This window comes from Ischnura elegans, chromosome 2, assembly GCF_921293095.1.
Source record: "Ischnura elegans chromosome 2, ioIscEleg1.1, whole genome shotgun sequence".
NCBI classification, from domain to species: domain Eukaryota; kingdom Metazoa; phylum Arthropoda; class Insecta; order Odonata; family Coenagrionidae; genus Ischnura; species Ischnura elegans.
Window position 1 is genome coordinate 80,565,093 of NC_060247.1, and position 25,196 is coordinate 80,590,288.

Genomic DNA, 25,196 nt, shown 5'->3' on the forward strand with positions numbered 1-25,196 from the left:
CAGTGCCTGTCGACATAGTCATAGAGACTGCGTAACATCACAAAATTCTATATCATGACTGATGCGCGGTCAGAATGACATGAAGTTTCCACAAATTAGTGAATGGGTGGAAAATTACACTTCATGCTAGGCTTCCTCTCAATCCTCGCCAACACCAAGGAAAAAACGACATGAATACATGATCGCAAAACACTACTCCAAGTCCACTAATTATAATCAAATCCATTATTTATTTTATAGTTGGTCTGCGTTATTAGGGGAAGCGTTTAGGGGCTCACTGGGTAGAGAGCTTGGCTGCTGATCGAAGGTCCTTGGGTTCGAACCTCGGGTGAGATCTTCCGACACCTTCAAACAAAAATCCTCGAAGTGCGTGGACGTACAGGGAAAGAAAGCGGCCCAAACCATGAGCGCGAGAAATTCACATGATTGCGTCTTTGTCTGGGATAAACCGTACCCTCACCTATCCAAACAAACGTTCGAATTGAAACAATGTGGGCTTCAAGATAGTTTTAACTACCGTTAATTCCACTAAAATCAAATCCATGATTTTTTTCATATTGGTCCATGCTATGCTACGATGGGTGTGGTTACGCCAAGTCAAGTTGTTGTAAATGAGGCTTAACACGTGCGGTATGATATGGAGGATGAGGACTTGCCCACAGAAGCACGCGTAGATCCCACACGGGGGGCCCACGCCACTGACGCACGGAGGATCGACGAGGATGTTCGCGGAAACATGCAACGGCGACTGCGGCCTTCGCGCCCGAAGAATGGACGCAGCCGCCCAACCGACCACCCCTCCCCCTCTCTCCAATCACGCTGTGTTGAGGGTGCCCCCTCCCCAACCTACATCCACAGCACATTCTTCCGCGGATGGCCGAGCACCGAATCACCACCGTATTGTTGTTTGTTGCGTCATGGGGTCGCGGCCGTCGACGTCCTTGTCAACAAATCGTGTACATGCCAGGACTCGTGCACAAACACAGCGCTACCGGATGAACATTTCTCGGGATCTAAACCCCGTGATTTGGTGGACGATCACCGACGTCACGGGTTTGTTCACCAATTTGTTTCAAAGCATCGATTGGGATAGAGTTTGGAAAAATAAAGAGATCCAAACTTTAACGTTTTTCGATACGCCGCCAACCTCTCGATAAATTCGAGACTAAAAACCAGCGACCTAAACCCTTTCGCAGATAAGTTCATGACGTCACGAACTCCTGTCGAGTGTGTCACCAGTTCCCACTAGTACTCGTCCTCGCGCTTCGATCGCACGTACTACGTTGTTGTTTACACACTTGTTACCAATGCCTTCGCTCAATGAGCGGTTCTCTCTGAACGGGTTATTGATTCGAAATTTTAATGACGTCACCAACTCATGAAATGTGGGCGGGCTTTTTTCGCGTTTTTTCCCTTTGAAAATTATGTAAGAATATATTAAAGAGGAAGATGTTTTCTCATTGTAACGTTTTTCCCGACCCCATCTTCCACAAAAATAATTTCTACCTCGACCCGGGTTTCAACTTTGCAACATCATCGGCAGGGTGGTTTTCATATTGTGACCCGGACGATGATGCAGTAAAATTGAAAGCCGGGTCGAAACAAAAGTTAATTTCGTGGAAAATTGCACCCTTCTATTCCAATACGGTCGAATTCCATTCCATCTTGCTAGTATTTTGTACTTCATCATCATCATCACTGGTCAACAATCCTAGGATTGGTTTGACGCAGCTCTCCACTCAGTTCTCCTATCAGCTTATCTTTTCACACCTACGTATTTCTTCTCTTTCACTTCCTTCTTTACTTGTTCCATATATTTTGTTCGAGGTCTTCCTTTTCCTTCTTGCCTTCCAATTGTCCCTCGACGATTGTCTTCGTCAGGCCATCATGTCTCAAGAATTACCGAATATTCCACCTGATGACGAGGAACGATTTGGAAATGAGACGCCGTGCGCCGATAGTGCCATCAGCCCGTCAAAATCCCTTGCGGAAACCTTGCGAAAATGCAAGATCTTTCATCGACTATCAACGTTATCTTTTTCAGTGATATTTTTAATTCCACCCCTTGGACGACAGTCCGAGTATTTTCGCCAACCTCTCCAACTATTCGACGCTTAACGGATATCTCCAATGGAAACACAAAATTGAAAATATTTTCTTAATTAATGTGAGCGTTATGTTTGGTTACTGATGATTCTCACTGATGCAGCCGAGCGACTATCGTCAGCGCGCAGCAGCAGCGTCATCTTAGCTTTTTTTCCAAATCATTCATTAAATATCGCGCCATCAAAAGTCACTCGCGGATTAAGAAGAGAGGGCAGAATGAGTAAGGCCACCTACCCCGTAATTTTAGGAAAAATGTAGAAAATAATAATTATCACAGTGGGCCACCAGTGTAAAAGTTTCATTTCACCAACTGAATAAAATATTTGTGGAAATTATTTTTGAATATCTAAAAGCCACATATCCACGCATATCTGACCTCCGGCGTGTCATAGCTATGAGGTATTGCATTCCACCAAGGCGCTGCGGTAAATAATGAACCGTCCCCGCAAAAAAAAACAACGGCCTCAATCAATGATATACCGAAAATTAGAAAATAACTCTCACGATCTGGCACAAAGACAAGTGTTTTGAGAAAGAGAATAGCGGGGTCATTGGAATTGAAGGGGAGCAAGCTCACCACTTAACCATCACTCACTAAAATATAATTTTTGCAAAATGGGAATAAATTTGGGAGTGTTTTAAAGGCCCCACATTCCTTGCGAAGGGACGTGACTGGCGTGGGCGGATAAGTCAGACGAAGAGCAAGAGCTTAAGCTGCCATCATGGTTTGGGACGTTTGAGAATATAATAGGGAGGCGGGGAAAACGGGAAGCCCGAAGGAGGCGACGAATATCGCACCAAGTGTTGGACCATGGCTCAAATCGCGACATCTGGCGGACGGGCGGAGAAGCACGCTTGGCCTCCTCCCTTGGATTCACGAAATCGACAAAAAACGGGATCCTTCCAAAAATCACGCAATCTCATCCCAGACGAAAGGCTACAGACTGAACTTACTGCATCAGTGCGTAGCACAGAATGTCCATCTCTAGAATATCCAACTGCGTCTATTCACCAACAATATCCACCACGGCCTAAAGCCTTCCCCGACAGGCTAGTCAACTTCTGATCACCAACAAACCTCAATATATTCACCTATTCGGGTAAAGAGAAGGCCCCACCCGTTCGGGTCAGGTTGCTTTTGTTGCATTTTTAAAATCGTACATAATTCAGGGGCGCAGCTAGGAATTAGGGCAGGGGGGAGTTTAAGTACAACTAATACTGGGGTGTCTGGAATACCCGCTAGGGTAAGTGGGAGGTGCGGTGGCACTCCTTTAGAAATTTTTCAAGATAAATGGTTCAAAATGGTGAGTTTTACGCCTTTCGGAGGGATATTTTATAAATATTTACACTATTCATTAAGTAACATTAAACCAATTAAGTGAAATGGATTTAACTTTAAAATATTTCTGAGCTCTGGGGGGGTTTTATCCCCCAAAACCCCCTCGCTGTGCCCCTGACATAACTAATGTATAAATCTTACGTTTAAGTGAAAAAACTACACTTGTTCATTTCAAATAAAGACGTGACTCTCGTGATGAAATTGCATGAAATCTAAAATAATACAGATATATGCATTAAAAATTTTAAGAAAGTTACAAAGGATAAAGTCATCCGATTCAGGCGCGTTATAGTGGAACCACGACATATTGAAATAAAAGGTAGTTGCACTTTTCCACAATTATATATATTACATTTACAAAGTTATAAATATTACAGTTGAAAAATGCAAATACATTTAATTTCCAAATGAAATAGGGACTTGTTTGATACAGAAATTCCATGAAATATAAAGAGGCGGATGGGTTTAAACGTCAATCCCCCACATCGTCCTCCGACTTTTCCCATGCCTCATAAAACACCAGAAACCAATTAAATTAATTAACGTCATAAATTAATGACTATGATGCAGTCCAAGCTGCGGACGGCCTAGCCAAGAGCAGGTGGCTGCGATGGACGGGGACATCTCAAGGGGAATCGCATTATGTGAGAGCGGCGATAAGGCGGGAGGCGCAGTGATTAACTCGCTTGGAGGGGAATCCACGGCGGCAATGACGAAGGGAGATGCTACTGGGCGATAGGGCTGCTGCTGGGGGTCACCTCTTCCAATTTCGCCCGTTAGGTAGCGTTGCGATCGGGGAGGAGGCGCCTTGAGGGAGCCAGCCGAGCGGAAAGGAGAGGTAGGGGAGGCGACAATGGGGCGGCCATTGGCGCGTTGTCCCTTCCGGATGCGGCGACCGGAAGTGGGCGTCGGCGGGAGCGGTGGGCTACTCAAAAGGGGGCGCGATGCAGAGGTCCACGGTGCGCGCCCAATTTATTGTTTTTCGCGCCCCTCATTGTGAAACGGATCGGCGATCACTGCGCTGGATTTGACCTCCGTTTCACCTTACCCATCCTTTAAAAATGTGACAGTCACTGGGAAATTTTGTCCCGAGAGGTTTCCGATAAACAGGAACAGAAACTTTAATTTGCACACACGTGCCACAATTTAAGTTTCCGACCACGGTTTCGACAAGCTAGTTTATTATCGTTATAAAACTTATTCCCATAATACAAGGTCAACCAATAACAATCTAAGTACTATGGAATAATCGTGGGTGCAGGTTTATTCTCAAGCCCCCGGAGAAAATTAGAAGGACCCAAATTCAGGCCCTGGTAAAGGATATTGATGTATTTTTCAGATATGTAGAGCCAAAAATTGAAAATTTCTTCCCGCAAATCCCCTTGCGAGATTTTTCAAAATGACATAAAGGGGGAAACATATAGAGTTAATAGCAGTTCGCGATGACGAGGACTCATCTACGGACAAACAACGAAGTGGAGACATGGAAAAGGGAATTTAACCGCTTTTCAAAGACAGAGTACTTACGACTTAAAGTGATTAGGATATGTTTAAAATAAATAAAGTAAAAATTGCAGTGAACAGAGCGTTTGATGTCTAATTGAGTAGTCCCCAATTCTACTCCGGCATAAATTATTGATCACACAAATAATTACATGTGGCCTCGGGAAAGTTCATTATTTGCTTCCCCTACCCCTTATTTGTTAAATTCCAAAGCCTCTTGACGAGAAGCGGCATTTTTGTTCAGTAAAAATGGTGGCGCAATTATGGAAGGATGAGGGGGATATATCCTTCCCACCAGGAACCTTTCAGAACCCTCGTCTAATCCACCTATTATGATAGCTCACCTTATTTTTAGCGAAAAAAATCAAAAGGTTTGGAAACTTTAGTAACAGTTATAAAATGTAGCTATGCTTTTCTAAAATATTTTCATGTCAAAGAGCAAGTTTTTGGAGTATAATTCAAATAGCCTCTGTGGTATGCTATTCAAATGCTGTGATCAAATCTCTCCCTCCCAATCTAAGTCTCAGTAACGCCACTAAGAAAGAATTTATTTTTTACTTTAAGGTTAAAATTAGATTACAGCAGGCTAGCGTGTGGGAAGATATGTATCTCAGAGAAATGAGGGATATGACGACGCATCAGCGCTCTCACCTGGAACTTTCGGATGCTGTCCAGCTGCTCCCTCGTCGGCCCGGCGCTAACCCTCTCCTCCTGCTCCGCCGGTGGCTCGGCAGGAGGAGGGACTCGAGGCGCGGCCACAGGCGCCGCCCTCGCCGCTGCCGCCGGCACCGCTGACGGCTTCGCCCGAGACCCGTTGGCGGCGGGAGGTGCTACCGCCGGCTGGCCGCCGCGGTAGTTCTGGTGCAGCGGATGGTGTTGTAGGTTGCGCCCCGCCGGCGTGGGGGCCACACCCGCCGGCCTTGGTGGTGGATACCTGTAGGAACGATAAGGTACACGTCAGAGCTGGGTATTAAAACGGAATCTTTAGGGGATTCATCCGGGAGCGTGGGAAAAATTTGGATGGGTTTCATTCGGGAGGCTTGTTGGGTAAGGCCGAAATCTAACAGGGTATCTGATGCCCATGCGTTCGAGACATTGGATTCCATGACGTTATCAGGTTTTCCGAGACAAAATTAATATCCACAACCAAGGGCATGTGCTCAGATATTCATCACGCAAGTGATAATATTAGCGAAATAGACTAGACTACACTTGTAGACTAGAATTATAATAGACTCTTGAATATTTCTATCGGCTGACCTAATTATCGATTGGGATGATAAATGTAATTTTAATAGATTAAATGGCATTAAATGTATTATATATAGATTAAATGCAATATTAATATGAGGAAGAACGGAATTATTTACAAAAAATAGCATAGTTTATAATTAAGTATAATTTATGGTTTTTCTACACTACTGGGGCAGGCATATGAGCTATTTCAAGAGCTGTTAATTAGGGGAAAGTGAAATTGATGGCGTGACTTGGTGAAATTGCTTCATTTTAAACAAAAAACTTCGTAAATTTCACATGCGATTTTACTAACGACCAGTTTCGTCGCTCTGCAACATCGTCAGGAATGGGTCAGACACAATATAGGAGAAAGTGTTTTTGTTTGGAGGGGATGCACTTAAGACCGTTTCTCCCAAGCATTTCGGGGAATTTGGAATCCGCCGCTCGCCACGGCCAAAGAAGGCAATAAAACTTCCCCGCAGAGATCCCTGTGTATGGCGGGAAATATGATTTCAGGGTGTCCCTACAGTATGAGTAGGCACTGGTAGAATTCTCTAGTTCTTTGCAGTGGCCCGGTAAGCCAAAGATTCGGCGTTCGATTCCCGGTCCATGGAAATTTTTTCCCAATTCTTTTATTTGAATCAAAATGTGGCGGTGATATTATCTTTGATATCGTAACTAAACGCAGACTATGAGAAGCTGCCACGAGAGGCAAGGAAGTCCTCAGGGATGCGAATATGATCATCAAATTCTAGAAATATTTCATCCTTTAATTCAGATACTCTTCTAATCACTAGCATTATAAAGAAACCCGAAACTTAAATACTCTAACAATCGCTGAATATCCCTGAAGTTAAGATGTTTAAATCCTATTTTAACCTCAGTACCAAACATCATCCAAATAGTCATTATCCTGCAGTAAAAAATCTTTTCCTTCATCTCACTTCAACAGTTCCGCAAAAATGGCGCTTCTATGCATTGCAAGCTAGAGTCCCCTGGATAGCCAATCTCAACACTACTCCATCACTAAGTCGAGATGTCACATAGGGAAAGGGTGTGTCCGTCAAGTAAGGCTAAACGCCCTCAGAGTCTTATGGGGAAATGTTTTAATATGAAAATCTGGGAGCGTATAACCTTACAATGGCGGACACAGCCTTTCCCAATGAGGCGACTGGACTTACTGATGGAGTAGTCTTGAGATAACATGTTTTTAAGGTTTATTGAACGTAAAAAGATTTCCGGGCATTTAAGAAGAGCTGAGGTACTTTACGGAGGCTTTAAGAAACACACTACAATAATTTGAAGATATACACTGTGGGAACATCGAAAATGAAGTAGAAACCCAGAAACTCGTTCATTGAGTTATAGTTAGTAGTAATAGTATAGTTAGCGCTGTTTCCGAATTTTTAGCCTGGTCAGAGTTCCACCATCTTAGTTTAACAATATTTTGACTTAGTCTCCCACTGATATTTTGAGGTGGCTAAGTTTCGTTCTACAAATTCACTACATTAAGTGGAAAATGCTACCATAATCACTAGTATTTAACCGGTAATTATCATAGGAGTTTTCCCATCATTCACGATACTTATATTACTGCATAAACTCGGTCATGTTCGTCACTTTACTGGTGGGGATATCCTTAAAAATATACTTATCTTCTGTAATTGTAAGATTTCCATTTGCCATAATAACATTTAAGTGCTGAGATATGTGCTGGGAAATGACTCGTTTACACTCGTAAAATTTTTAGCTGAGCTGGTCGTAGGACGTAACCGTGGTGATTGATAATAATTTTTCCCTGGGAAAAGATGTTTGAGACATAACTTCGCGAAGCCTACCAATAAAGTATGAAAAAAAGGTTTACGGTGTGCGTTTCATAGTTTATTTTAATGTATAAACGAGTTATAACAAAACATTTCACCAAATAGTAAGCATTGACCCTTATGGGATTTTCAATGTTTTGGTCAAAGTGGGCGTGGCTTGTCCTGCCCAAGTACCCCCATTCCTACCACACTTCGCTCCACGCTCGGTGCCCCCTCCAGTATATCCCAACCTCCTTGGTTGTGACGGGATTTCACGAAAAAAGTTGCAGTAGTAACCTTTTCACCCTATGGGATGATATCGTGAATGCACAAGACATGCATCATGCATATGTCCACTATAATAGTGTCCACTCACCTGGGCGGCGTCTTGGTCCTGCCCACGAATGAGTCGGGCACGTCGACAGCCATTTCGCGGTGCGCCGTTCGCGGCTCGTCGGCGTGCACGTCCATCATGGCGTCGCCTGTGGCCGCCGAGGCATCGAGGCGCGGCCGAGAGTCGAGGGGCAGCGACGCCGCCACCACTCCGCCAGACACGGCGCCCACCACCCCGCCACCGCGACGCCTCGAACTGCAGAGGAGAAGAGAAAGGGATGGAATCAGTCAACGGTACAAAAATAAGCACGTGAAAGGGGGAAATCGCAATTGCCATTAAGTGTGATGATACAACTCGATACGCCGTCAATGGCAATTAGCAAACGTGGCAGAATTCTTTCGGTTTCAGAAATATGCTTGAGAATAGTTTCTCCAACGCAAATACCCTTCCTAAATTTTGATTTGATTATTTAACCTTTCAAGGGCGTATTTCAGAGCATTTTATGTTAAAAGCAAGCAGTAACCCATAGCAAAAATAACTACTCAATTACTGATTCAAAAAACCACTGTAATTTTTGGGAATAGTTTTCTACAGCATATACAATAGTAGGAACCTGTTAGGATACTTTAAAATAGACAAGTAGTTATTACAGATATTTGAGTTACCAACTAATTCAGACGGTACACTTGATATGCCAGCTTGCAATTTCCGCATCGAATTTTGCCAGGGATATTTGAAGCAAGTACTTAGGTAGTTTTAACTAAAGAAACTCATACCAATGCTTTGTACACTATGAGCCGTGCGGTAAAAGCTTACGAGCAGTGCATTCCTGTAACCGAGGAAATTTCGTGAGATATACACACTTATGAATCCAAATGACGCGAGGAAATATATAAATAACCACGGAATGGAGTATCGTGATGGAATAAGAAGAGTCTGTCAATAACACCTGCTTGCTTATTCTCAATTCCAGTTCATTCGAGAACCCTGTACAAATCCCTCCCTAATTAAGCGAGAACCGTAATAATACGGAAGTGGTACAACGAGGAACTGTTCACGTTAGACTTTAGGAAAGTTTCCAGCAGGGGAAAAGGATGATTGACCGAAATCTTCAGCATAGACGCGACGGCGCGCCGATTGTAATCCTAATGGTAGATTCATCAACCATGGACCACGGAAGTTTACTTCCTTAATGAGCGCTTGATTTAACAGTATTTAGGGGTAATCAAGATGACGCAGCGACCAGCGGGGATTTTACTTGCCAATTTAACATTAATGTAGCGGAAAACTGTGAGTCTATCCTTGAAGTAGTTAATTCATAAGAAAACCGCGCACGAAAATTGTTTGCTTTCTCCAGTAAATAGATTAATTGCATTTTGAAGTATTTCGAGGTAATGAACAAGCAGATAATAAAATTTGGCCCGAAGAGCATACCAATTTTTGCGTAGAATTTTCAGAAATAATTTCCCAAATTTACAGATAATTAAATTGTTCATTAAATATACAAGGCGTAGGGCAATCAATATTTTCCCAAATTGTGAAATCGTCATAGTGTTTTGATGTGTCCCTTAGCGCACTATTAGACCCATTCGATTCATCTAAGTAATAAGTCAAACTCATAGTCTAACTAATAGTCAGCGGAAATTCGATGGAGACATCAACGCGCGCCTTGGTACGCACTACATATTCGTGTAAGCGAAGTCTGTCTTCCTAGGGCAAAATGCTATCCAAGCGAACAATAATTAAGCCGGGGTTGGATTTAAGGAAGCCGTTTCGCTGACTGAACCCTGATTCATACGAAATAAAAAAACAGAATAAGGGCCGCAAAAAACCTTCTCGGTAGTTTTTCTTAACTTAAAGTTCCTCATCTAAAAAATTACACGGTGCTTTCAATGCAGTATCGTTTCCATCATCTGTCACGAAGAGTTTTGAAAGCAGTTTCAAATGCAAGAGAAGAAACGTTGAAACTCTACAGTTAAAAATTTAGTCAAAGCACTGCGGTGGTACCGCCTTATGATACAGCTTGACAGTGAAACCACAATGGGAAGAAAACAGAGGAATGCATGCTATTAAATCAAAGCCTTCAGGAAAAGCGGGAAATAAAGTCCTGATCCATCGATGCATTGCAGTTCATCAGAAAATATGGAAAGTCGCCGTAATGCTAAAGGCATACCCGATGCTAATTAAGTGCAGCGCCAATCGAAAACCTTTGCAAAAATCAATAATTGTACCTCCTTATCCAATAAAAAACACTCACCACTTATATGCATAAATTCAATATAAAGACATCACTCAAGTAGTTAAAATAGAATTAAATTTCGCCCAATTTACCGACCGACGAAATGCAGGTGATACCATACATATGAATGAATAAAACTATATCTCTTAAGTTCTGAAGGATCTACGGTAATACAAGACAGGGTCTCAGGCTTTACTTTGTGGAATTGCTTCATCATAGAATAAAATAAAATTACTTTGTTTTATTCCACACTTTATTTTAAATTGCACGACCCGGGTTTCAGCATCTAATACTATCATCAGGTGGCATTAGATGCTGAAACCTCCACACCTGATGATAGCATTAGATGCTGCAACCCGGGTCGTGCTATTTAAAATAAAGTGTGGAATAAAACAAAGTAATTTTATTTTATTCTATGATCTACGGTAAGATTGCCAATCTGGCAGGATCCCAAGAGAAATATTGGCCATGTCATCCAGTAACTTTTTCCAGCGAGTAAAAGGGAGAGTGTGTCTGCGAAAAGGTGTCTCAATTGCGGCCTCGCGGAATCCGGGGCAGATGACACGCGAAAGAGGAGGAGAGATCGCAAATCCGCGGATTTGGCTCTCTTGCTCCCGCTGCGAGCCGACCACCTCTGCGCACGTGACTCACACGACAATTCGGAGGCACAGTGGCCAAACGCGGAGAGAATAGTGAATTATGAAAGACCACCGTTCATTCCTTGGGAGAGCAGCCATCGGAAAGACACCGGAAAACACCGCAAATTCAGTCCTACCGAAAGCCATGCGGCGCAGAGCAGTGGACAATATTAGGAGTTGGAGGTTTTATTTTCTAAAAGCTACCCCTCAACTTAGAATCGAGGTACTCACGAAATTTGATATTCTTGAATGATTACTACAAAAATGCTCCTTTTTTACAGCTGAATTTCTTTAAGCATTCCCGCGTTACTAATCAGTAACTCAAGAAAAACTTGCGTTTTCCAATAAAGGTCGAAGGAAAAAAACTTATGGATGAAAAAAGGCATTGATGGAGGAAAAAATGAAGTAAAAAAATCTTATAAAAAGTAACTGATACAAGCGATATGTAGTGGAAGGGCAAAGATTGAGAACTTTGAAAGTGTAAATTGTACAAAGAGAACGGAGCTTTACCATTCGGATGAGGGAGCACAGGAAATGCAGGTGAAAATGACATACCACCTCTTTCGAGAAGAAATGTCTCCTTGAAGAGAAACGTTTTTTGTTAATTTGAATCGGAGATCGTACACGTGGAGAGGTAGGGCCGAAGACTCGACGCACCGGAAAAATTGGATATTGCGCAAGAAGAGACAATTCCTTACTGAATGAACACACATTTATGGGAGACTCCCCACTCTTTACCATCCCATTCCCCAAGTGCACCACTCAATCACTACCACCTTACTCAATCTTCCCCTTCCATACTCCAGCCCCACTCATCCAAATAGTAAATATACAACTCCATAAATTTACATTTTCACAGTGCTCGTCCGAAACGCATCGTACGTTGCTAAAATTGTGTAAAAGTGCCATCTCCTTCAACAAAAATCATTATTAAATCAAAAATATTATTAGTAAATAAACCATTTTGTAATATAAAAACAGTCTAGTTTGGTATAAAACACTGGACCATCCAGAGAAACGAATCGTTGGGAAAAAACAGGCACATCTAATGAATCGGTGACTCACCATCACTTTTTCTCGCCGCAAACGCTTTGTCCTGAACCGAGATTCGGTTCACTATTTCATGCACCATCAAACTTCAAAGCTATGGGGTCATATGCAGCTAATATGACACCGACACAGACATGGGTGGAAGTTCAAGAAAAAATAAAACTACGTTGCACACATTTAGATTTAAAGCCGTCGAAGAGAACGAGGAAAAGCATTATTCCCTGAACAGCCAAAAATATTCTTTTTTGAAATTGTCGAAAGAGAGAATTTGAATTTTAGCAATAATTCATGTATACTATACATTGCATAGTAAGTGCAGTAAACCATCTGAATTAAATATAAATAAATTTTAAGAATGAGAGTTATAAGAGAGCGAAGAACGCTATGAAAATCAATTGAGTACGGAACGAAAAGAAGTGATACTTGTAAGAGAACGCAGAACTTAAACGAAGTTTCTGAAGAGAGATGAAAAGACTGAACAAAAAAACGCGATAAAATCGACATCAGGGCCTTATGGAGATAAATGATGAAAGAAGGATGAACAGTGGTAACTATTAAGGGCTCTCCTAACATTGTATATTAGTACAGTAAGGGTTATAGTAATACTCCTTTCCACATAATCCGTGATCTTGGTTTCAGATATTCTGTTTTAGAGATTTAATATAGCATACGAGTTTAGTGGGAGTGCTTTTCAATTCAATTCAATAATAAGTTTATTTCTAATATGTTTAGGACAATTGTCCTCGTCAGGGCTTTTCATACGGACATTTAAACTTTACATACGTTTGTGAGCTGTAACTGTCTTCGCTTTATGCTAAGAGCCGGCTATATGTCTGAGTTCTTCCTTCAGCTTTAGCTGGCGGTGGCGGAAAGTTCTGGTTAGCTCGAAGTCTGATCTTATACCGAAACTAATTAACCAGAAATTTCAACCATCTCTAGGTAAAGTTAAAGGCTGTATGATCCTTGGTTAGCGTTTACCAGACATTATAAAACCGGCCCTAAATGGTTTAGGTTTACCGATTATAGACCGCCAAGGAAAATCTCTCGTGAGATGAAATAATTTCCAAAAACATTCCTTCGTTTTACTGCGATAAAAAGAAAACTTTTCTGACAGCAACTAACGAACACCCAATACACAGTGTTTAACTCTCATCCCTATATAGTAGCTCACATTAATCCGCGCATAAATAAACGACAATGACAAAATAAATAGGCAAGGAAATACTAACTATAATTCGTTATCTGATCGTATTACATACGATGGCATTTCTGCTCTGCATACCTACATAGCGACTTTTTTCACTAAGAAAAGTTTATCCTCAACCTGTGTGGCAGCGCGACCGCAAACTGATTGATCCAATTTGTCGGAATGAGGGCGGCCTGTGGTGGAAGGGGCGATTCCACCAGTGCCCCATCGGCTAACCCCAACAGCCTGAATGACTCACTCCGAGCACCTATTTACGAAGGCTGATGTTCGCTGGATCGACCGAACACGAGAACAGCTGATGGCCCTGATGACTATGGGAGAAGTGATACACAAAAATATTGTACTGTCCACTCAATTTTAATTTTATAAACTCTACCGCACGTTTCTCGATTGCTTTGCAATTTGATTTTTTTTATTATACTTGAACAAATTTATTGTTTCAGGTACTAATTGTTACTATTGTTACAGGTGCTAACATCAGTTTAGTCAGGTTAACATTGATGATAGTTGCAAACCAATCGAAACACGTGCAGTAGAGCTTGTGAATTTAAAATTAAGTATGCAGCACGATATCTTTGCGAATAATTCAATATGCCGTTCCACGACATCTCTCCGGAAAAGGTTGACTTCAAGCGGAGAAGTGATTACCCAAGGACCCCGGAGACAATGTGGTCAAGGGGCCTCAAGTCATCAATTCTCCCCTTAAAAGAGCGAATGATAACATTTACTTAAGCGGGAAATGTTTAGTGATTGAAACTAAAAATTGCATTTTACAACTTTAAATAAACAGTGTAAACAATTATTCTGCGGAATAAGTAAATATGTCCACAACTGTATTTATTCTACCTTAAGAGTAAACAGAATTTCAACAGGGAAATATTTCTCAAAATTTTATTGCGGCAAATAGCGTTGCAGCACGAATGTTATGATCTTGAATTATCACAAAATCGTCTCACAAGATTCTCGGGTGCACGGGACCGTCAAGACAATGGCATCATACAAGTACAGGACCTTCGCAGGGCCTTGGGCCGCGCTGGGTATATTCTCCCGCCCGATTTGGCCAGTCCGCCCCTGCTGATGACAATATTTCTGTTTCTTTCAGGGCCGGATTTATGATGTGGGCGGCCCGGGGCCCATTTTGGTAGGAGGCCCACTGTTTCAAGGTTTTGCAATTTGTAACGTAATAACAGGAAATGCAAGCGAGTCAACTTTCAGCAATCAGCATTTATTAACGTCAATGCTGACGACTACATGTCAACCTAAAAACAACCCAGCTTCACTTCGAATCCCCTCATACACGCCAACATATAGGAAAGATCAGATCATATAAATAAAATAAGAGAGACTGTGGAACAGACAGACTAAGAATGTCTTTTTCTCCACGATCAATAAGAGATTATAACGGCAGGGTTAAAACTCACAAATGGATTAGATGACTTGTAGTGTAGCCTACTAACTTATATTAAGTTTCTGAATTTTATTATTATTTCTAACAGCATGTGGTAGTATAATTTGTTAGCATGCGTGACGTTTTTTAGACAGTGTGGGGTGCATGCGGGAGTCCAATTGCATGGTGCTTGCTGGTGATTCACCCCTGCCAAACATCCTCGAGGTAGCTCGCAGGGTATTATGTAGATGTAGACACATGATGATTTTTTCTGTTCCTCCGATATTTTGAGGTTTATCTCCACATTGGAAAAAGGCTCATGCTTGGTAGATGGTCCACGGTAGGAGGGTGCCCCAGGGTCCGTACCCATTGGGTCCCCCATTTGATCCGGCCCTGGTTGCATCACACTTAAATCGTTAGTCTTATGACGCAAGAGATTTTGGGTGGCATTCTCCAGAGTGTGCCTCAAATGTTCCAGCTCCCTTCTGATATTTCTCACCCAAAAGGCACCCCCTTCACCCTCCTCTCGTGCCCATCTCCCAACTCCTTTCACTTGTTGCCCACCAGCTGGCCGTTTGCCACATCCCATCCCACCCCTTCGTGTTTTCCCTGCCCACGACATTGTAAGAGTCCTCGCGAAAGCTTACGTCCTCTAAATGCGCAGAATAGGGGAGGTAAAATGCTTGGAAGAGTTAAAATGATAGCGTAACATTTGAGTGAATAATAACACCAAGGAAAAAGACAAAATGCGATCGGTCGCGCGTAAGTAATGCATTTCATTAAGGACCTTCCACCGAGAAATGATTCTGAAAAGAAACGTTTGCTTTATTTTTTTACATTACTTTGACTTCATCAAGAGAAGTGAATACGAAGCAATTGCGAATTTGAGGGCCGACTGACTAAATAATAAAGAGAAATAATAAATAATATTTTTATATTTTCCCACAAATTTATTGAGCATGCGTATCGACTGTTACGTCATTGTCAAACACACACCGTATTTGAGGATGACCTAACGCTCTATACGCGTCGCGCGATTCTCAATAAATTTGGGGAAGTGCCATTCCTTTAGCATCAAATCAAGATTCCCATCAATTACATCTAACCTGCCTCGGTTACTTTAATTGAGGGCTGACCGTGACCATAGTGAAACACAACCTGAAATATTTAGTTCAATGCTAAAGCTTTTCTTTATTTTCCAAACATATTTTTAACACGTTTTTGTTGGAATGTATCAATTCTATCTATTTATCCCTTTACGTTTCCAACATAAATAAAAAGGTTCGATACTGTGTATCGGGCTGTCTGGGTATTGTTGTCTGATTGGAATGCACTGCTTTCCTATTTCTCTGAACCTTTGTTACCTCTAATATATCAGTTTTCATCAAGTATAGAAATAATTAACTACTCAGGTGGTGAACTTGAGAACAGAATACATTATCAAAGCTACCCTTCCATGCCTTCATAATAGGGTGGTTTCCTATTATTTTTTTATTGCCTGAATCGAAAGATTATTACTCCTGGAGTACGTATTTCACGATTTTAGATTTTTCAATAACGATATCTATTTTTTGCGATTAAGTGAAAACTGAAAATTTTCAAGCGCGCGAAAACGCGACGGATAAGTATGAATGCCGGGAAAAACTCCGTGTGACGTCGTTTTGGTTCCCGCTGCCACAAGTGCAGTGACCTTGGGGGGGGGGGGGCGGCTCTGAGCGCTGATAGGACGCAGGATGCTAGCAGGTAGCAGAGTACCATGCTAGCTGGTAGCAGCTTTCCGACCTTAGCCAGTTTTAATAGGTGATTATTAAGACATGTTTCCCTGAGCTCTGTGCCTCATGCATGCATTGGTAACCTCAGACGACGTAAAACTCCTATCTACTCGTATAGAAACTAGGTCCCTGTGACGTCACGTGGAGTGGCATCGCATGGGTGCCAATCTGGCCTTTTTCAAGTGAGGATAACATTGACCCTTGCCATTCGTCTAAACCGGTATTTCTAAAACGAAATAATTTGTATATTATGAATACACTAATGGTGGGTAACGAATCGCAATCAATGCCTTTCGTTTTCTTTGATGAAGGAAACTACCCTATTGCACAGGGTTACGCATATTTTGAATTATCACTTACGAAGAAATGAAGAAGGCCCCAGAACGTACGAATTTAAATGAGTATCCCTATTTATTGGATGCTTTGCATTCAATGGTAAAAGATAATAAAAGATTTCAAGTGTCGGAGTGTTTTTTCACTCAATTTATGTCTCAATAGAACCATACGCAGTCAAAAAGAGAGATGGGTAACCGTGGAAAACAACTAAAGACAACGCATCACGAGCCGCTGAATAGAAAGAATCAAATACAGAGCTATCTATTGTTTGCGTTCAGATAGTGACTTCACATCAGTCGAAATTTGGGTCAGTAATAAATCTTAAGTGTGATTCACGTTTTAGAGCCTTGTTCACTTTTAGTATAAGTTCACAAAGCGTCGCCTGAACATTAAAAATTAGGGACTTTTATAGGCTCACAATTTGGAAGCATAGAGAAACTGTTTACAAGTAAATTATTATAATTATTTTTACATTTGATGTACTTAATATAGCGGTGAATGAACGGACCCATATCAAAAGTCCTTTCCTCCCGTGTCCATTCGCCCATTGTACCTCTAACTAAAAGTGGGCAGAAGGCCTGTCACTTTTCATGCCATCCACAATCTTTGCCCTATTCATCTTTCTTCACGCGAAAAACTTCTCTCCCGTTCAGCCATACTCTTATAATTTTTATCTCTTATCCACTTATAATTTTTATTACTTATAATAGAAGAACGATAAAGATGCCGCCAATTTTTCATGAGTTGGTGACGTCATCAGAGTTTCGGCTAAATAATTCTTTCAAAGGGAACCACTCACTGAAGCAACACGGAATCAATCGAGGTCGATGCTTAAGGCATAGGAGTAGCTGAGCAGCGGCTCACAACCAACTCTGTATAATACAAAAACCCATCTTTTTTCACAGTCTCTCCTACAAAGTCTTACAGCTGCATCCGTTTTCCTCAAGCTTGCTGCTCGTACAATTACATTGTAATTTAAAACTTAATAACGTAGAAGTTTAAGAACGAAAATATTTCTAACACCCGGATACGTCTTCACATTACTCACATGATCGTGATGCTTGCCAAAGCACTCAACAAACCCAATTACGGAAATGCTATCGCGACGCGGACCTGTTGCACGCCAGACATATATATCTCCTCTCCACTCCATGTGAACACCGTCCAAACTATCTCCCCTGACCAATTACATCAAATTATATCTCACCGCCTTCCTTCATCTGATTTGATGTTCCTGAAAAACATCTGCAGTGTAACCAAAGTAATTATCCCCATCTTTCATTACCATGTTCCTCCTCTTACTTTATGTACAGACTGTCTCATTCAAATTCCCAAATTCCATCTCTCTATACCTTAGGGGGTATCCATTAATTACGTGAGGCGTTTAGGGGGAAAATGGGGAGGGGTTCAAGCCGATTCTCACCTATTCTCACGTGAGGGAGAGAGGTAGTCCTGGCAGGTATCACGTATTTTTTCCCGCAAGAAACAGTGAAAAAATGTGATTATAGACTACGACCTTAGTAACCTTAAATACTAGTGTTAACTAATCTCAGATAAAAATTATTACACTAATGGTTTTACAATAAATCCAGTACAGTAAAGCATAGATCAACGTATTTTCACTGACAATACGAATTTTGAACAATCTCACGTGAGATCAGAGGGAAGATGAGGGGGTCGAGCAAAGTCTCACGATATCTCACAAAGTGGCGAGGGGGGGGGGGAGCAAAAATCGTCAAAATCACCTCACGTATGGGCATCCCCTTAATGCTCTCTCTTCCACCGAATTCCCTCCAGGTATTATTCCCTGGCCTCAAAATATCCTTCCCTAGTCTTCACTACCTCTCTCTCCAGTTTTACATACTCCTCAAAACGCCACATAAACAACTCATCGCTTTACAACACCTACGTTCCTTTCTTCATTTGCACTTGTGTGTTGCAGCTATTTACATTGTTGAATTTCATTTTTATCTACTTATTTATTAGCCAACCACTATAAAGGCCAACGTTCCGTTTTTGATGCTGAGAAATAAATGAATGAAACATGAATAAATGGCCTCAAGTCCTTCGCAAATCTCTCTCCTCTCGTGGGGATGTGAAAAGTATTAATAATCGAAATTGGAGTATCTGAATGAATAACAGGATGCTACTGGCAAGGCATAAAACGGCAGGAATCATTTCAACGGAATAAGCGTCGAATAAATAAATGTATTTCACACTCACGTACCGATAAATCACTTATGCACTACATCCTCATCTATTTTACAAATTGCACAGGGAGTCAGCCTCAAATGCAAAATCGGCTGGCCTGCTATAAGTGCAGTTCCTGCACATTTCCCGATGTAAAATTATGTGCTTCTACTTCTTAGGGCGCAGCACTACAACGTGATCGGATTACGGAGAAGGTAGTTGCCTTATCTGGTATGCAGCATCGATCGAGTTGAAACAAGAGAATGCTCTTCTTCATGGGGATGTAATGAGCGCAGACGACGAGAAGGCCGTTCGCCATCATAAGGTGGATAGCACGAATGCAAAAATGGGGTCTTTCTCTCTTCTACCCTCACCCAGAATTGCAATTCCGTGAAAGAATTCGGCAGATGGAAGGGAAAGATAAGTTACGGCAAGGTAGAATACGTTTAGGACGAAAAAAAATTCTTTCCCATTAAGCATTTTTCTATTGAAACTTGAACCCATTACCTCCCGGTGATTTCAGATGAGATCACTTAAAAATTGATAGATTTCAGGCGAAAGCTTCTATATCAATTAATTTATAGCGAAACGTTTTAAAAATCTCACGTGGATATGGGAAAAATATACCTATTAGATATAGCAGGGACGTTAGATATGCAAATATACAGACAGATAATTACGAAATCTGTTAATGTTTAAGTGATCTCACGTGACATCACCGGTAGGTAATGGATTTATGTTAACACGTTGACCGCCGTGGTGTTTTATTTCATACTTCCTGACGATATCGGAGTATTTTCATCAGTTACGTATTATTGATTCATATCAAGTTGAGATATCATCATAATGAATCAAAATTGAATTTCCCTCTATTTTGAGGTAATTCGGCTACAATGACCACTTCAATCACCGTCTATGATAAAAAAAATCACTTCTGGTAATCCTTGGCTTAAGATATACCCTAGGAGTCAGTCGATTTGTGGCCGGTCACTATGACCGGCGGTCAACTAGTTAAGGAAACGTATAAGTTGCCGCCCACTTTTCATGAGTTGGTGACGACATTAGAGTTCTGCTTTATTTAATCGTTCAGGGAGAAGCTTTTATCGAGCGAACCTATCGCTATAAAGATAATAAACAACAAGTCCCCACGTAAGAACGACGCCCAAGGCTGAAAAAAGCTGAGAAGTGACAGGCTTACCACGTGAAATACCTAACGACATTCTTGATATTCGGCTAACTTTAACTTCGAATTGACAAGTCTCTTTCATAAATAATTGTACATTTCCAATGGGAAAATGGTCGAAAATGATATCCAGATGATACACACTTGTTGGGCTTAAAATCCAATTTTAAAGTCGTCGATAGGGGAAATCCATATTCTTGGGTCGTAGAGCACACAAAAAAACCGAGGAGAACACGGACGAAATTTAAATGCTGCTGAATCCAGTCCCGAAAAAACATATTGATTTGAAATCCATAGAATTTTTCATATTAAAATGCCCTTCTTAAGGGAAATCAAAAGTAGGAGTAGCGAAGGTAGGCCATGGAGTATATCGGCGGAATGCCAAGAAAACAAGAAAGTTCTGACGAGCAGATGTGGGATACGACAGGCATCTAAACAAACAATTTCTCGCCATGAATATCCGCGTCAATAAATCATCATCTGATGGCGGGCAAGATGCGTTCACAAGGTCGTCTACGGGCGGGTAAACTCGTCTGTGGATGATCGAAAGGGGAGGGTCACTTTGTGTCAGCCCAGCCAGAGAGGGGACTTGGGGGGGGGGGGGGGGGGGGGGGGTAAGAAAGCCGCTTCACCGCCGTGTCGTCGTTGCCGGCATTCCGCGGATTCCTCGCCACCAGAGCAGTGAGCCCGCATCCGAAGGGTTTCACGGGCGGGAACCCTCGGCGAGTCGAACTGCCAGGGCAGCGCTCGGGCCCTTCAAACCTAAAACACATCGGTGTCAGGGAGGTCGGATTAGACAAAATAATGGCTAGTGTGTACGGAAAATTAGCGAAAAATTTAATCAAATACAAAACAAAAAATTGGCTCATTGGCTATAGGCCGTTTATAAAAAAAATTAAATGAAGATGAACTATTATTATTGTTCCGAAAAAAAACAGCAAACTCCCACACAAACTGTTGAAATTGAGTTGTTTCTTGGCTGCATCATCATCATTTCCGGAGCTTCCTCCTCTAGCAACCCACATCATATCCATGTTATTTTCTATCCCTATACGCTTTCATCCGTGATTCATAGTTTGAGTAAACAAAATTCAAGAATAGCACATGAAATATGACTACGATACCAAAAATTTCACAATAAAAAAAGTTGAGCAAATCTCACACTATTTTTCCGTTTATTTAGCCACGTTCCGCGATCATTTTTTTCTTTTAAGTGCTTCCTTAGGTTGATTAATTTATTTTTTCCTGCATACCGGCCTTAACTCCGGGATCGTACTCTCGTGCCAGTAGTTAAATCAACTCTAATATTGTCAAAAATTTAAAGTGAAAACAATGCTGTGTGATTTCCTGATCCGACCATTACATTTTTGGTCCTCAACACCACGATCTACAACTTGAGCACTAAAAACGTCACTTTCTCCGTAAATTGCTATAGCCCCAGATTCCGTCCCCGAAAGTAATTGAATTATTAAAGAGATCACTTCCCCAATAATTTGGAGTTATTCGAGATGTGGGTATGGTTGGCGAGGAGAGGCAGCTTTTAGATGAGATACGGAGGAGACAGAAGGTATATGGATGGAGTTAGTGCTTAGCGGTGAGGGGATATTGAAAATGGTGTTGGAGGGTAGAATGTTGGGGAAATGAGGGAGGGGAAGGAAAAGAATAGGCTTTTTAGATAGATTGAAAGAGAGAAGGCCTTACTGTGAGTTAAAGAAGGCAGTGCTGGAAGGAAAGGGAGGCTCCCAGATCACTTCTTGCGTACTCCATGGAAACCTACCTTAATCGGTAGAATACTATAATAAAATAAATATGTATCCAATAAAGGCCGGTCAATAGAAAATATCAGCGAAAAGTAAAATGAAATACTTTGCAAAAATTTGCTTCGTAGTCCTGGGGCGTGTATTTAAAAGTCTAACGCCTATCGAAATCCTTTAATCAGTCTCCTGATAATTAACAGCAAACTGCTGTGAACACGCCGTTCTCCGTCTGTCTTTATACCTCGTCAGAAGCGTACTTTTAAAACACCCTTATTATTTTTCATAGTGGAATGTAATCTCCCATGATTGACGGTTTGAGTTAGCAAATGCGGAAGAAAATGGCTGAAAAAATTTCACCCTCATTCAAAATGGACCAAGCCTTACGTTAATTTATATTTTAATTTACTCAGTTTTCGCGCTTAATTTTTCAATTAACATCTCTTTTCACCGTAGGGCACTGAACTCTCAGGCTAATTGGTTCCTTAGGTTAATTTATCACCATAATTTATATAAATCGGCCTTCAAAAGGCCCACAAGTGCATAGCGGGCTCTTCCGCCCGAGGACAAAACCTTGCCGTCCACCCATTCCGAATCTTCTTAAAAGAGTTACCCCTGCCGAAGCGACCTGTCCCTCACAGCGCACTATTGAGGCTTCCGAATCGATTGTCACGCTCGCCTTTCCCCGTGGTTACTGGAGGTCGCTCACAAGCAGCGGTCAAATTCGGTATATTTAAGAAATTAAGTCCCGAGTTCCTTTTTAAATTGACACTTTTTAAGCATACTGATCAAATTATTGAATTAATGGTGATGGTTGAGCATTAATTTAATTTAATCTATCCAGTTCGTGGTCAGTTAGTTTGACAGAGGGGTAACCAAACGGTCCCGTTTTCAAAGATATATCGACGGAATAAAAACTTCCGCGTTGAGTTGATGGTGAAGTTGTGGGGCTACTTTGAAGAAATAAGATAAAAATGTACATGCTATTCACTCAGCATCAAATCGGAGATTTTCGTAAAAGGAACGGTTGTGTGAGGATAATAATACCTAGACGTTTAAGGACAACGTTACTGGTACCGTAGTACATAACAGAGAGATTTAGGGAGGATCAGAAAACTATACAGCATTATTTTGACTTGTAGCGGATAGTTAGTAAGCATATTGCTCACAGCGACTGGAAATTAAGAACTCATTAAATTTATGAACAAGGGGGAGAGATATTTGGATAAAAATAAAACAGAGTTTATTCATGAGTAATTTTGCAAACCAACTTTTTCCATTTCCATTATAATATTGAAGTTTGGGGTTCCATTGTTGTACTCGGCGTTGAACGTATGTACACCTCGGGTGCTCTTGTTCATGTCAACTCTGATGCTTTTGCAACGATCCTACTCTTGCTCGTATGCCAGAATGTGGACGCTCACTGACATCTGACCGCTGGCCTTTAGAAGTGTCTTTTCAGGTCACGAAATTTAGAATGCCTGGCATCCACTTATCATTGTATTACGTATACCGTGCCTGGGGAACAATGCATAACGACCATTTCAACGAGCGTGACATGCGTGTTTCACAATTTAATTAAAATCCAGCGGAAACAACTCGCCTTGTCTTTCTCGTGTACTCTGCTCGCGTTCGTACGCTGGAGACAAGTGGAATTAAGTATTCCGTGTACCCTTAAATGAAATAAACCACAATAACACAAGAACGTCACGTTCACTGGAATTGATTTAGAATTGACACAGATATACTATACATTAGTTTATGTGCATGGATACTCTTAACTCCATAGGCTGAAATAAAATTGAACTTACTACTTTATGAACACAGTTATCACCCGTTGATGACATAACATAAAAGTTATATTCATTTATGGTCATTATTCATAGATTAAAACTTATCTGATCCTATAAGTTTTCTATTAATCCCTATTCCTTAAGAAAAAATGACCAGCAACGGGGACGACACGTCGGACAACAAACCGAATAATAACGCGGGGCACACCCGAAAAAACATCATCGACAGCTATAAGTGAAGTTATGACCACATTTTGGGCATTAGTATTATTCATTAGAGCCACGGTTCATTAACTCGTTCAGGGGGAGACCGTTCATGGTGGGAAGGAATCTCTCACGAGAATGTTAACAACAACCAACCACGTGAGAGCGATGTGCTGGGACGAATAGTCGGGGAGATACGGTGACCCGCTCGGTGGGAGTTAATGACGTCACAAACTTATCTGCGAAAGGGTGCAAGCCGCTTATTTTTTTGGAATTGCTCGAGAAGTAGAGACAGATCGAAAAACGGAAAAACGGGCGTCTTAATTTTTCGAACTCCATCACAAGCGACAGTTTAAAAACTTCGGTTAGCGAACCATTTGGTGGAATACATAGAGGATGCGATAGGCGGCGTGACAATCGCAGCAGACAGGTGCTCTTCTTCTACATTCATCAGGGAGGGTAAGGGGATTCCCCATATACCCCTCTAACAGCCCTTCTCTTCCCGAGCATAATGGCAAACAGCGGACGTCGGAAATGAAGACCTACTAGGTGCACTGGAGTATCGAACTGAGCGGAACGCAAGCAAAAATGAACGAAATAAGAAGCTAAAAGCTTCAACGAGTAATGCATATATTTTTCAATGGTATGCCTTTCGTTCAGTTGCTCATGAGACCTTCAACGGGCCAGTTTGAAGAGGTTCAGGGCTTCCGTGACCATACGTACGACGAAGTCTACGCGAAAATCGACGAAAGTACGACGACGAAGGCCACGAAACGCTTTTCTGGTTTAAAACTTAAAGGTGTGAATTCCAAAAAATACCAGTCCCTTTAGCAAAGTTTTTATGGATGCCACTTTTTCATTCGTCCCGGAAAACAGTTTACCAGCGAAAAACCTACATTTTGGCTCTTCTAGCTACCGCAACGGAGGGAGACGGGCAATGTGAAATTTCCCAGAGAAAAGAATGCGGTTCTTTTCACTTTTATTTTGTCTTTGAGAGCCAGTAGGCAACCTGAGGCCCATCGAATTTCCACGTAAAGCTTCATTATCAAGGAATTTCGAAGCCGAGCCCAAATTTCCACATCGTAGCAGTCGTCAGTCATCGATGGTGCTTAAGTAAAGCTGT

At 41.6% G+C, this 25,196-nt stretch overlaps 1 protein-coding gene across 4 annotated transcripts in view; it reads right to left on the reverse strand.

Annotated features, from left to right (window-relative positions):
- The window catches only part of LOC124154051 (protein PALS1), a 236,979-nt gene that overhangs the window by 24,552 nt on the left and 187,231 nt on the right, over nucleotides 1-25,196 (reverse strand). For all 4 annotated transcript variants that reach the window (XM_046527547.1, XM_046527545.1, XM_046527549.1 and 1 more), the window contains 2 exons: nucleotides 8,363-8,575; nucleotides 5,600-5,882 (listed from right to left, as the gene is read on the reverse strand). In XM_046527547.1, coding sequence (XP_046383503.1) covers nucleotides 5,600-5,882; nucleotides 8,363-8,575 — 496 coding nt within the window. The remainder of the gene's footprint in view (nucleotides 1-5,599; nucleotides 5,883-8,362; nucleotides 8,576-25,196) is intronic.